Source organism: Chelonoidis abingdonii, chromosome 3 (assembly GCF_003597395.2).
Source record: "Chelonoidis abingdonii isolate Lonesome George chromosome 3, CheloAbing_2.0, whole genome shotgun sequence".
Lineage (NCBI taxonomy): Eukaryota > Metazoa > Chordata > Testudines > Testudinidae > Chelonoidis > Chelonoidis abingdonii.
In genome coordinates, this window is record NC_133771.1 from 212,732,086 (window position 1) to 212,746,986 (window position 14,901).

At 42.2% G+C, this 14,901-nt stretch overlaps 1 protein-coding gene across 1 annotated transcript in view; it reads left to right on the forward strand.

The window, feature by feature from the left end:
* CFAP61 (cilia and flagella associated protein 61) overlaps positions 1-14,901 on the forward strand; it is a 200,388-nt gene that overhangs the window by 127,256 nt on the left and 58,231 nt on the right. Inside the window, 2 exon segments of the mRNA XM_075064507.1 lie at positions 1,969-2,080; positions 13,093-13,385. Of these exon segments, the coding sequence (XP_074920608.1) occupies positions 1,969-2,080; positions 13,093-13,385 (405 nt within the window).

Consider the following 14,901-nt stretch of genomic DNA (forward strand, 5'->3'; position numbering starts at 1 on the left):
CAGTTGCAATTGCAAGATTCTTGTGGAACTTTTTAACATTCATCATTCTCTCATTTATGAAAACTGACTGCGATGCTTTGCATACTGATCATTGTATATAACTCATTACAAAAAGCAATAACCATGAAATGAAGCACGGTTTTATACCATTGCCAGCAATTTTGCTGTTTAGCAGAATGTTTCCACAACAGTGATAGTCACAAATGTAATTTTTCTGGTGAAACCCTTTCAGAGTTCCAAGAGGTATTTTTGAAAATATTGTTATAAACAATGGCCCAGATCCTGTTGTTTACATGAGCTGTTCTTGTGCAAGAGCAAAGGAAGTGTGTCATGGTACAATTCCCCACTCTGAACCTTAGCGTCCAAAAGATGGGGTACCAGCATGAATTCCTCTTGAGCTTAATTACCAGCTTAGAACCTGTAGTGCTGCCACCAACCAGGAATTCCAGTGCCTGGTACACTCTGTCCCCAACACGGAACCCCAAACTCCGGAATCTGCCAGATACTGGATTTTAACACAGGAAAGTAACATTTCCCCACCATTGCCCCCAGGCTTGCCCTCCTGGCCCTGGAAGATCACTGTGATTCAAACTCTGAATCACAACAGAGAGAAATCACCTTCCCCCCTTCTCTTTCCCCTCCCAGCTCTCCTGAGAGAGAAAGTAATCCTCAGAAGAAATTAACCTTTCTCCCCTTCCTCCTTTCTTCCCCAAGCCTGTGAATCGCCAGTCCTCTGGGGTCTCACAGAATAAAAAACAATCAGGTTAAACAAGAAAAGCTTTTAATTAAGAAAAAAAACAGTAAAAATTATCTTTTGAATTTAGGTGAGATATGTTCGATCTTCATCTATATACATGGGATACCCCCGCCTAAGTATACAATACAAATTAAAATCTTTCAGCAAATACAATTGGAACCCTTCCAGCTAATCTACAATTAATCCTTCCAGCCAAATGCACATTTGCAATAAAGAAAACAAACATAACCTACTCTCCTATCTACTCAGTATTACTATTTTAAACTTAAGAGCCTGTATCGGAGAGATTGGAGAAACTGGGTTGCACATTGGTCCTCTAAACCCAGAGAACAAAACCAAAATCACAGCAACAAGAAACTTCCTCCCTCAATGTTTGAAAGATCCTGTCTCCTGATGCTCTGGTCAGTGAACAGCAGGCTTACTGATCTTTTTAACCCTTTACAGGCAAAAGAGATATGAAGACTTCTGTTTTATTAACTCTACTTACGTTTTATGACAAAGGGGGATCAAGGTAGCTTTAGCATCTTCATACGGGACTCTGGTTCTAATTTATGCCTGCGTCTTCAGTGTCAAGATTATTTTGCATTCTGGATAATTAGTTGTAGAGAATCCAACATACATTTCCGCACACTCCCTATGCTGGGAATAGGAGAGTGTGGATGAACTGCACTAATATTCCTCCTGCACCCAGATTCCTACAGCAGAAATCCTCTGATAGCTGACTCACAGCTGTCCCGCTGCTCCGCACAGCCAGATGCAGTGCAAAGCATAAGAGCACTCCCAAGTGGAGCCATAGAAATTTGTGTAAAGCATTCCTGGTTAAACATAGAATGGAGAGTTGTGTCATTCAGTTTTCAATTGATCTGTGTTAAAGATAAATGTAAGGCATATGAAATATGTGCTGTATTTGTTTGTGTATGTGCGTGTGTATACACATGGCAAAAAAAAACAGTAATTTATCAAAATCCTCATTGCTCAAATCCTGACAGAACCAAATAGATATAGTAACACTCATCGTTCTTAATACCAGTATTTTTGATTACACATATATGTCAAAGAATCAGGTTTTACAAGGCTAGCAATTTTTTGTATGTCAGATACTCTGTGTCTTTATTCAAAGTCTCAGTTAACAGTATCAATTATATTGCATTATGTTTTAGTGTCAATTCATGTCTCCACTGGCAGAGATAGTAAACTCGACTAATAAGAAGCATCGCAAGCTTACATAACGGAAAGTTCCTACCAATCTCTTTAATCTCTCTGATGATGAAGACTGCTTAAAGGCAGAGCACTGGTTAAAACAAAACTTTATCAATTCACACGGTAAGGATTTTAGTGTAAACATGCACGTTTTCAGAAATGAATTTAGGCTCGTTGTTTCTCCTTTTCTAATGTATAATTAGTGCCTAATTAATTCTAACAAAATCTTTCATCTGCCACGCTTTGTTTTCCAGATTAATTTACAATTTCTTGTTGTTTTTGGGAATCCAATGTATTTTGCTAGGAAAACTGGCTTGAGATTACTTAATTATCTATAATTATTATATGACACAAAATGAATGTCCTAAAAGCAAAGCCTGGCTAGAATCATTAATTAACTAATTGAAGAATAATTTAATTAGTAAACATGTTTTTCAATTATTTTGGAAAATATGTCGATCTGAAAAGCGCTATAGAGAAAAGAATTAGCATGGTTATTTTTTCAAACGCTATGTCTCTGTGCTGAGTATCATCTTTAGTTACAGCTCCTCAGACAGAATTGCCTGTGTACTATATTTTCTATTAAACTGTAAAAGTCGCACATTTGTGTGAATCTCTGTATCCATCATCACATTTGTGTTGTCTCAAACTGTCTTCAGTAGATCCTCCATTTATTGCTCACAAATTATTAAAATTAGACTAAAATACACATTATATTTTCTTTGAGAGCCTCTTAGATTTTACATACACAAACTGAACTCAGCACCATGTATGCAACAGAAAATATGTGGGATCATCATGCCTTCCTCTACAGGAAAAAATATAAAATGGGCTCACATTATAGCACTTAATAGTTTCTGATCAAAACTTATATAGAGCTAGGAGGAGGAACTGTTATCTTTAGAGAGAGGTATTCTAGCTGATTGCTACAATGGAGTTCCCCAAAGGTGTAGTCTAACCTAGTGGTTCTCAACCAAGGGCCTGGAGGTTCCTGGGAGGGCTGTCAAGCAGGGCCAGCATCAGACGCTCCCGTTGTGATTCATGGATGCATAAACAGGAATCTCAAGGAGGAGTAAAAAGGTAAGTTTACCTCTCTGTTTGATACTGGTATGACTGCAGCTGGAATACTGTGTCCAGTTTGGGTGTGCACAATTCAAGAAGGATGGTGATAAATTGGAGAGGATTCAAAGAAGAGCCACAAAAATGATTGAAGAGTTAGAAAGCCTGCCACCATATAGTGACAGAATTACAGAGCTCATTCTATTTAGTTTAACAAAGAGAAGGTTAAGGGGTGACTTGATTACAATCTATAAGTACCTACATGGGGAACAAATATTTGATAATGGTCTCTTCAGCCTAGCAGAAAAATCTGTAACGTGATCCAATAGCTGGAAGTTAAAGCGAGACAAAGTCAAACTGGAAGTAAGGTGCACATTTTTAACAGAGAGTGTAATTAAACACTGGAACCATTTACCAAGGGTCATGGTGAATTCTCCATCACTAGCTATTTTTAATTCAAGGCTGGATGTTTTTCTAAAAGATGTGCTCTAGGGATTTATTTCGGGAGGTCCTATGGCCTGTGTTTATACAGGAGGTCAGGCTAGAGGATCATAATGGTCCCTTCTGGCCTTCGAAACTATGAATCAATGAAAAACTGATACTGGTATAACATGTGAAACATTTCATCAGTCGAGGAAGAAGAACAGTAGAGAATCAGAAGGCTATATCTGATTAAAAGGCATTTCCTCATCACTAGACTCTTATTGTTCCTGTGTTAAAATCCTTAGATGTAGCAGGAGGTTCTTTCCTATATCCTTGCCTGATTTTCTTTTTCTTTTTTTATTGTCAATATGCCTTCCATATTGGTGGGGGGGACTCTTGTCAGAGTTTGAAGAGGAATCAGAATTGTTGGATGAAAAAAACACTAATGTTGGAGCCACAACAGAGGATTGTAGGATTTGAGTGGGCTCACATCCTTAATTGTACTGCCATGTCGGCTCAGAGAAATTTTCACCACAAGAAACCCTGGTTTTTTCCTGCAGAGGTGGTTTAGCTGGCACCAAAATTTAAGGTGACTCAGGTTCTCCACAATTGGTGACTCAGGCTCTAGAGTAACCTTGAGATCTGCTAAGGCCACAAATAAAACCTCTCCCTGTTGAGAAATTGTTTGGAAGAGGCATCTGTACTGAGGGTTCTATTGCTGTCTTCCTTTGTGTTTGAAGAATCTTCAGAGGCCGGGACCACTGGTACCACGCCAGGTTTAATGAATAATGAGGATGCCAACAAAAAAGAAACCAGAATAGATCATGCTGAGCGCTCTGGAGCAATAGGGGACAGTGCCAATGAACCTGGTGCCATGGTGTAGTATAATAAATGTATCTTTCCACTGCTAGCCCTCGTTACTGATGAAGGTCTCTGTGCTGACTTTTTACTATGGTGCAGCACTGAGAATTCCGGTCCCACTTTTTCTTCTGCTGGCAGCAATGGCTTCTTTGAGGAGCCCGTCCTCTTACCCAGCAGTGGGGATGAACTTGGTGTTGAGAAGCCAGCTTGGAGTCTAAATGTCTCAGTCCTCAGACAGCAGGAATCCCTGACTGCTCTGATGGATTTTTGTAGAGTCTCTTTCTATTTCATTATTGCTCCTGAGCTCGATATCATGACTCTAGTGACTGGAGCACTGGAAGGATGAGCCAGGAGCAAAGAAGTCTTTTTGGTCTGTGTAGACCCTGCCGGTGTGCTTTAACATAGTGCTGTTTGAAAAAGTCCTACATTAAAGTGCACTAGGCAACCTTTGGTGTGTATGGACCAATTAATGCGCAACACGGCGCACTTTAGAAATCACATCCGTGTTGAGTGCGTTACCCCATTGTGTAGGCAAGACCTAAGTGATGGGCTGTATTCTTCACCCAAACAGTAGAGACATGTGTCAAGCATGTCTGTCAGAGGGATAATCTCCCCCATAGGATGGGCATGACATGAAGCCAGGAGATCAAGGCCCTGTCATAACCCCTGCTCCGATCTGCTCTCTCCTCTTCTTTTTTCCTGCCAATGGCTAAATGAAACAGTAAGTACAACTAACTATAAACAAATTAACTACAAACTACAGAAGGCACACAATATTGTTCACTGCCTAAGGCTGTCTGAAGGAACTGACTGACGGTTGGGGTCTCTGTGCCCTTTATGCCCTCAGGAGGGGTGTGTGTGAGGGTATACATGGCACATGTGCGACACCTGGTAGACACAACGAATGAAAATATCCCAGGCTCCTGTACTGGGGAGTAGAAAACATAGAATCATAGGACTAGAAGGGACTTTGAGAGGTCATCTAGTCCAGTCCTCTGCACCCATGACAGGACTAAATATTATCTAGAGCATCCCTGACAGGTGTTTGTAGATTTTTAAGAGCAGATTAGACAATGATAGAGATTCGACAACCTCCCTACGCAATTTATTGCAGTGCTTAATCACCCTGACAGTTAGAAAGTTTTTCCTAATGTCCAGCCTAAACCACACTTGCTTCAATTTTAAGCCCATTGCTTCTTGTCCTATCTTCAGATGTTAAGAACAATTTTTCTGCCTCCTTCTTGTAACAACCTTTTATGTACTTGAAAACTGTTATGTTCCCTCTCAGTCTTCTCTTTTCCAAACTAAACAAACCAAAGTTTTTCAATCTTCCCTCATAGGTCATCGTGTTCTCTAAACGAACTTTTAATCATCTCCTTTCAAAAGAGCTAAGCATGGTATTGAAGCACTCTCAGTGAAACTAGACTGGCAGATGAGGGTGTTTGTTACACGAATGGCTGGGGTTGCACCTTCTTTTGGAAAGGAAAAGAACACACAAGATAGATGCCATGGAGTCGGACCATTGTAAAAGACAAGAGAATCCGTGGCACACTTATAGACTAACAGACGGTTTGGAGCGTGAGCTTTCTTCGTGGGTGATACCACTTCGCAGACGCGGGTAAGCTGGAATTTCAGGGCAGGTACATATATTACTGCTAGCAGCAGAGAGATAGACGAGGTTAGTTCAGTCAGGGAGGGTGAGCCCTGTTCTAGCAGTAAGATTGTGTGAAAACCAAGGGGGAGAAACTGGTTTGTAATTGGCAAGCCATTCAAGTCTTTGTTCTAGTCAGAGCTGATGTGTCATTTGCCAAATGACTGAAAGCTCAGAGTTTCATCTTTGAAGTCTGGTCCTGAAGTTTTTTTGCTGCAGGAGTCGCAATGTGTCCATCAAGACCAAACTCTGCAATGTCTTGCAGACTTTCCAATACGGCATTAACAAAAGACTCATTAACTCAGGTACCACTAAATAAGTTCGTAATTTGCACCATTACAGTGCGTATGCCCCATCTTGCAAGGCCTGATGATGCTAAGGAGAACAGTTCTACTCTGATCTCGACTTTCTCATCAAGTCAACCACTACCAGAAAGTGACAACTAACATCCTAGAAGTTTCAGTGCACAGAGTAGGTAAAGATAAAAAACGTGGGCAAGCAGTCATTGGGAAAAATGAACGAAAATGGTCTCCTACCTCCTATCCAAGTGTGCAGACAATAACCTGACAATTACAAATACCATCGTATTTTTATTGATGACTGACAAGCATTGGTTACAGTCAATAGACGAAGGATTATGGAATGATCCTCAGCAAATTTGGTTGCCCACCAAAACTTGGGTAAAGATCATTTGTTTATTTCATGAGGGGATGAAAGATCAGGTACTTTTTAATGGAGATCTCACTGACTCCTTTCCTATTTCAAATTGAGTCAAACAAGGCTGTGTCCTTGCCCCTGTACTGTTCAACCTCTTCTTCACCCAAGTTCTCAACCATGCTACAGATGGGCTCAACAGAGGCGTATACTTCAGATATAGACTCGATGGCTCATCTTCAATCTAACAAGGCTTAAAGCAAAAACAAATGTAAAAATAACTACTAGTAAGAGAAGCACTCTTGGTGGATGATTGTGCCCTGCTAGTACACACAGAGGGAGATCTCCAGTGCATTGCAGATTGCTTCGCTGAAACATCAAAATTGTTTGGTCTCACAATCAGCCTGGAAAACTCTCCATGCCATATCCCGTAGCATATCCATTAGTGGAAACCACCTAAAGCAAGTTGACAGTTTTACCTATCTCGGCAGCAGCATCTCCAGTGATAGATCTCTTGACAAAGAATCACGAACAGGATACAGAAGCTTCTCAGTTATTACGAAAGCTGCATAGCAAAGTCCTGAAATCACACACCATAACCTTCTCAACAAAAATAAAACTTTTTAATGCTTTTGTGCTCCCATCTTTCCTCTATGGCTGAGAGACCTGGATACTATACAAATGGCGTATCAAACAGCTAGAGACCTTCCATATGTGGTCTCTGCACTTCATTATGGGGATCTGCTGGCAGGACAAAATTACCAAAAGGCAAATGCCATAAGCATTGAGGCCATGCTGATAAAATCCCAAGTATGCTGGGTTGGAAATGTCATTAGGATGCCTGACCATCGACTCCCCAGAAAAATTTTCTGTGGAGAACTGGCACAAGGACATTGGAACCAAGGCCTTCCCCAGAAAGCACTACAAGAACAGCATCAAGAACAGCATACACTTTGGTACAATAAACCAAATAATCTTGAGAAGGCTGCGTTAAGTAGCTCAGCCTGGCGACACACAACACTCAGAGCTTTCCAAGCCTTTGAAGAGGACAGAAATAATCAATGGTTAGTTGCAAGGGAGAAGTGTCATACTACTGCTATAGCTCCCAAGGCACTCGCCAGTTAATTTGTCTGACTGATCTACTCATGAGATGAGTGTCACACTTTGGACTTCAGAGTCACTCCAGAATCCACACAGAGAGCATGAAAAAGTCATCATCAAACCAACAGACTACACGCACACACACACACACTTCAGAACGTTTCTCCAGTTTGTCCACATCATTTTGAATTATAATCCTATCCTCCAAAGCGCTTGCAACCCCTCCCAGCTTGGTATCATCCGCAAACTTTATAAGTGTGCTCTCTGTGCCATTATCTAAATCATTGATGAAGATATTGAACAGAATTGGACCCAGAACTGATCCCTGCAGAACCCCCCTCATTACGTCCTTCCAGCATGACTGTGAACCACTGATAACTACTCTCTAGGAATGGTTTTCCACGCAGTTATGCACCCACTTTATAGTAGCTCCATCTAAGTTGAATTTCCCTAGTTTGTTTATGAGAAGGTCATGCAAGACAGTATCAAAAACTTTACTTAAAGTCAAAGTATACCACGTCTACCACTTCCCACATCTACATAAGTAGGATCCACATGTACAGAACATCTCAAAGAACCACACTTACTGTAAAGTAAGTAAACATTCTTTCTGTGATAAAATCCAGCAACCTAATGCACTGTAGCCTATTATAACTCTAATTGAAACTAATTGAAATTCATCTGCTATTTCCTCTCCACTTTCCATGAAAATAAAAAAGTGGGATGGTTGTAAAGTAAAGAACAAAACTTCTCTAATGGCCCAAAATGGATCAATTATTTTCCTCTTTAGGTAAAGACAGTTTACTGCTTTATTAAAAGCATGTTTGTAGACATGCTGTAGCATTAAAATTCCAGTGCACGAATCACTGAGTAGGGCTTCTGTTGCTCTGTCTAATATGGTTGCGTCTTTATTATCTAAGCTGAAAGGATTTGGGTCATGCTTGGGTCATAGAAATCTTGTATTTCCACTTATAGGAAATGATGAGAATGCTCTGTTGTGGAACACGGGCATGTAATATTAAATGATAAATACTGTGATGGTCTTTATTTATGATTCCTGTTTTTCCGCTGAATATTATTATGTTTACTCACAGATGCATTTTCATGCAGTTAAATAATAAAAACATCTTGAGGAATTACTGTCTGTCTGATGGACATAATTTTAGTCTATAATGAATATCTGTAGTTCCTACAGTACAAGCACTGTAATCTAAATTCACTAATATTGTAATAAGCAGAAACCATAAATTGTTGATTTAACAGAGGTCAGTAAAGGAACAATGTTTTCCTTAATCAGATGTATTGCATTTAATGTTACTATATAAAACAGATTTTTATTTTTTCTTGAGTAACCCAGTGCTTAATTCTGATCTTGCATATATAGAAATACCAACATATATTACAGCAGCTGACCTTTCCTCTAAACATTTTGGCCGACCAAATTGCTAAGATATGTGGGTTTCTCAGACTTGAATGCCTTAGAGGAGGGGTAGGCAAACTTTTTTTAGCCTGAGGGCCACATCAGGGTTCTGAATATATGGAGGGCCGGGGTGGTGTATTATATTGCTCCCTGTAGGAATGTGCTACTTATGGCTGCCAGTTCCTGGTGCTCTGAGCGGCATGGTAAGGGGGCAGGGCGTGGGGAGGAGGGGGGTTGGATAAGGGACAGGGGGTCCAGGGGGGCAGTCAGAGACAGGGAACAGAGATGGTTGGATAGGCATGGGAGTCCCAGGAGGCCTGTCAGGGGACAGGGGTGTAAATAGAGGTTGGGGCAGTCAGGGGACAGGGAGCAGGGGGGATTGGATAGGGGTTAGGGTTCCAGCGGGGCATTTAGGGGCAGGGAGTCCCAAGAGGGGGCAGTCAGGGGACAAGGAGCAGGGGGGGTTGAATGGGTCGGAGGTTCTGAGGGGGGCAGTCAGGGGGCGGGAAGTGGGAGGGGGTCGGATACGGGGTAGGGGCCAAGCTGTTTGGGGAGCCACAGCCTTCCCTACCCGGGTGTAGTGTACTAAATTGCTCCCTGTAGGAATGTGCTACTTACTTACGGCTGCCATTCCTGGTGCTCTGTAAGTAGCACGTTCCTGCAGGGAGCAATTTAATACACTAGACCTGGTGGCTCTCACAGCCGTGCTGTCCGGCAGGAGCTCGCAGCCCCATTACCCAGAGCACATAGGTGCTGACTCTGTGGGAGCTCCGGGGCTGGAGCACCCATGGAAAAAAATTAGTGGGTGCTCAGCACCCACTGGCAGCTCCCCATGGCCCTGCCCCACCCCCTGCTTCAGCTCACCTCCACCTTCTCTGTGAGTGCATTGCCATGTCCTGCTTCTCCCCCATCTCTCTCAGGGCTTGCGCCATGAAACAGCTGATTTGTAGGGCAGGGACAGAGGGGGGAGGAGAAGGAACGCGGTGCACTGGGGGAAGAGACTGAGTCAGGGTGGGGATTTGGGGAAGGAATCCAATAGAGGCAGGGAGGGGGCAGAGTTAGGGTGGAGACTTTGGGGATGGGGTTGGAATGGGGGCAGGCCCAGGGGCGGGATGGAGTGGAGTCGGGGCAGGGCAGGGGCGGGGAAAGGGGCTGGGAGCGTGGGCACCCACCGGCACTGGAAAAAGTTGGTGCCTATGCCAGAGCGCTGGCAGAACAGCGAGCTGAGGCTGCAGGGGAAGGGCTGGGGGCTAGCCTCCCCAGCTAGGAGCTCAAGGGCCAGGCAGGATGGTACCACAGGCCTTAATTTGCCCACCTCTGCCCTTGAGTGAGAATGAATATTTAGCTGGATTGCTTATCAGTTAATATTGCTCACTCTTGTTCTATAGTCACTGCATCCTCTGCAGCTTTTTTCATCTCCCCACAAATTAAAAAAATTCTAAATGAAATGTGAGAGACACTCAGCATCAGCAGACCCATGTTCTTTACCTGCATTACTAATAACACTTCAGATTTAGTAGAAATGAAAATATCAAAACTCACATTTCATCATTGTTGTCTTTATTTTCTTTTTCCATTGCATTTAGCCTGGACAGGGAAAAAGATGGTTCACTCTCACTTCTTAATTTCCCATTCTGAGTCTTGGTTTCAGAGTGGTAGCTGTGTTAGTCTGTATCAGCCAAAAACAACAAGGAGTCCTTGTGGCACCTTAGAGATTAACAAATTTGTTAGTCTCTAAGGTGCCACAAGGACTCCTTGTTGTTTTTATTCTGAGTCTTGTATACTAGCATTATATTGCTGTTTCAGGCCTACAAATAGGTGTCATGGCAAAAAAGATGAAAAAAATAAGTGTTATCATGGCTCAACAAGAATATTTTACAATGTACACCAGAAGTAAAATTTCCCATTATCTTTAGTGGGGAAATTAATGTTCTATGTTAAATTTAGCAAGATAAGGAAGTCTCTTGTCATTTATTGTCATAATCCCAGAATTGCAAATAAACGTGTTCCTTCCCAGTGATCATTCACGTGATCAGCAAAAAATGTTTCCCACCACTCATGAGAATCTATATTGATGGTGAAACACTTTTGCATTCTCATAAAACTATGAAGAAATTTGTTTATTTGGCATCTACAACTAGGAAACTAATCTAAACAATGTAAGATAACATTACAATCAAAAGGGCTTCCCTTATCTGTTAGCCATTTTGATACTGGCATTCTTTGGAGCTAGGGCTTTGTATAATAACACCTTCTTAGCCTCCACTACAGCACTGTGCAAGTGTCAGCATCACATGCTTCCAGTAAAAACAGTTTAGTCTATGGAATAATAAGATGTAGGTTGTAGGGATTCTCTTGCTTTCAGTGACACTTAAATGTCAATGTCAAGATGGATGTACCAGTTAACTGTACAGGAGAAAGATTGTCTATTCCAGTCATTCACTCACCTCCTCACATGAGCACAGTGCTCAATGCAAAAACAAAGCACCCTTGGCTCATGCACTGAAATGCAAAAAAAAAAAATCCTACCAGAAAGCAAGATCAAGCCAACTGTGTACAGAGAATAAAATTATGAGGCCAAACTCTAGTCTCAAAATTATGTAACCCCAATATAGCCAATGCCATCCTCTCTGCGTATTTCAAATGTAATCCCTTATTGCAGTGGTTTTCAAGACCCTGGAGGTCTGCAGACTATGTGTAAGAGGTCCACAAAAAGTTGTCATTGCCATATAACAGTGGTTTTCAACCTGTGGTCTGCGGACCTCTGGGGGGCCTGCAGACTATGTGTAAGATTTCCAAAGGGGTCAGCACCTCCATTTGAAGTTTTTTTAGGGGGCTGCAAATGGACAAAGGTTGAAAACCACTGCCTTGTTGGAATGGCTGCACTGTTTCAACCCTCTGATTTCCTTTGAAGTGCATGTTTTCCCGACAGATTTTTGTTGCACACCAAACCATGGGCCAGTTCTGTGTGCACAGGGAGGACTCAAGACTCTTCTGCCACACCATTCCTCGTCTTCCCATATTAGACAGAAGAACCCCCACTGTGGTGTCCAGAATCCTCACTCTGAGGGAAGAGGTGGAGACTGGACATGCTGAGGGTGGGGGGCTGTGGTATGCACATCCTTCTCCTTCCAGTTTTATGGACCGTACCTGAAAAATTACGGCCACAATCTGTAGTACCTTCTCTTTCTATTGCTGTTCTGGAGCTTCTGAGGTCCTCTGCAGCCCATTGGTTCCCCCTGTTAGCGTGGCTCAAATCGAGCTGTGCTGCCAGAGAGCTGACAGAGGGTTAGGCACCAGGAGCCAGAGCTGGTACAGAGGCACAGGGCCTCTTGCAGCTCTGAGATCTGCCAGGTCTGGAGGTGGGCCACACATACTTACCCACAAGGGAAGAGGCCTCCACCCTTCTCCCACTGATGGGACAATGAGAGGAAATCTCTGTGAAGGATTCCTCATGACGATTTTTCCCCTGAAGTCCACTTCTGCAGCTCTTGCTGCAAGAGGGGACAATCCAGACCTATTTCTATGTAATTTTCAAACCTTTAAAAAAAAAAAGTGTTTTCCTTTTAACATGATATTTCTGCATTTTTAGAGAAAATACAGATGGTTGTGATTTCGAACCTGTCTCTCTAATACATGCTTTAAATAAGCAAAATGGGGGAAAGGGACAGAGGGGAAAGGAAGGGCAGGGTACAAGATTTTTATTTTAGAGGTTTTCAATCAACATAGTTTAAGTTCTGGGGTCATAATGTATGTCATACTTCTGTAATAAGTACTTGCCTACTTTGTGGGATGTTTTGCACAAATTCTTCACTAAATTATCTTAGTTACTGTTGCTAGGTAGCATTGTTTGCTTCATCGCATCAGAGCGTTAAGGTCAAAGAGAGGAATTCTGTATTATCATCATCTGAGTTACACTGATAGAGTTGTTGTTGTGTCTTAGAATTTTTTTCCTTTTTCACCCAGGGAATGTCATTGTCTATGGGAATACCATTGACATTTACTCCACAGCACAAACCCTCCTATCTCTTGGAATTCATGGTTCTCGCATACATCTTGTGCAGCCACCGCTTAGCTCAAATGTAACTTGCCTTAACAACAACGCAATCGAAAAAGCTGTTAAAGAGGCATTGTCAAAGAATGATGTGTGTGTCTATTATGACAGTATATTGGCACAGTGGAATGAAGGTGACCACCCAGATCCTATAACATGTGCTTCTTTCACAACTAATACAAGACCATTTAAACTGCAATGTACAGTAAGTATATGCTTTGTATTCCTTTTGCGCAGCCCACAAACATAATTAGCCCAAGCTAATCCCTGGTTGGTTTATCTAGATTTCAGTGTATCTAGAAGATTTAACATTCATTTATTAATCTGAGGGATTTTTTTTAAATCCAAATAAAACCATTTTAGATTTACAAACAGATTTGGGTTAAAGTGTTTAAATCAACAGACATACAAATTGCTATTCACTGTTGAATGACAGGTTGTTATAATTGTTTTTTCAAAATCGTTCTTAAAATACTTCTGTTGTTTAAATATTTGCAGTACTCCTACCTATAGTGATCTAAATTTGGTTAGGAAACTGAATTCAAGTCAGATTGTAAGATCACAGTGTTAATACTGAGATGCATAAAAATTTAATTTACCCTTATTCTAACTATTTTAAATAGATTTTCTTTACCAGGAGGAAATATGTATCAGCCCTCTAAATTCAGGACTGCAATTAAAATACAATATCAGCACTGCACTATTTGGGCCAGGTCTTTAACGCTTACCTATCAGTTGGCTTAGTTGTCTGACTAAGAACTACTTGTATGAGTCTAAGTTTCAGGATATGCACTTACAGGCAGTTACATGACTATTTTGCCATGTCTTTGCTTTGCATGCATTCCCCATTTGTGTAGTAAGTTTGCCCACCAAGTTGGAGGGGAAGCCCTCTCATGAGGCTCCAGCAATAAAGTTCCCTCCCAGTTTTCTACCCCTGGAATCTATAAACGCTTTCCTCTCCCCAAACATTCCCTCTCACCCCTCCTTCCTTCTCTTAGCAACTTGTCCAATTTCTCCTCCTCCTCCTCCTCCCTATAAATACTTCATTCTTCCTTCCCTTACCCCAGCCATCCCTCCGTCCCTTCAACCTGTCCTCCCTCCCTCCCTCCCTCCCACACAGAGCCCTTAGTCTGTTATGCCACCAACTCCCTCATATCCCCTCCATCTCCCCCACACTCCTTCATTCTTTCCCCCTTCCTCCCCTCAAAGTGCCCCTATCGTTCCATCATTCACCCCTCACTTATTCTTTTGTCTCTCCCTTTCTGTTTGTCCCTCCAACATCATTGCCTTTCCCTGCTCTCCCCCTGCAATGAGTCTGCCATGGTCACTTCCCAACTCCGTGCTTTTCTGACCCCAGAGAGTGTTCCTGTAGTTGCTGGGACTGTGTCTCTTCTCCTCCTAGCCCTGACCCATCCCTGTTTGGCAAGGCTCTGCTCTGCACTCAGTCATCTGGGTGAGAGAGGCCCAGACACTGGGGAGCTGAGTCTGCTCCAGAGAAGTGTCTCATTGCAGCCTCCTACCTTCCCAGCCAGGGGACAAAGTGGCTCATAGAGCATTGTGCATGGTAGCAGGCAGCCTACTGGAACGTACAATTTTCTTGCTCCCTCTCCATAGATTTAAATGTTTATTAGAAAATATTAAAGAAAGGTGATACAAAGAGTTTGATGTGTCAGTCGTTGGTCATCGGGGGAAACATACAGAGCATGGGGGGACGCTGGCAA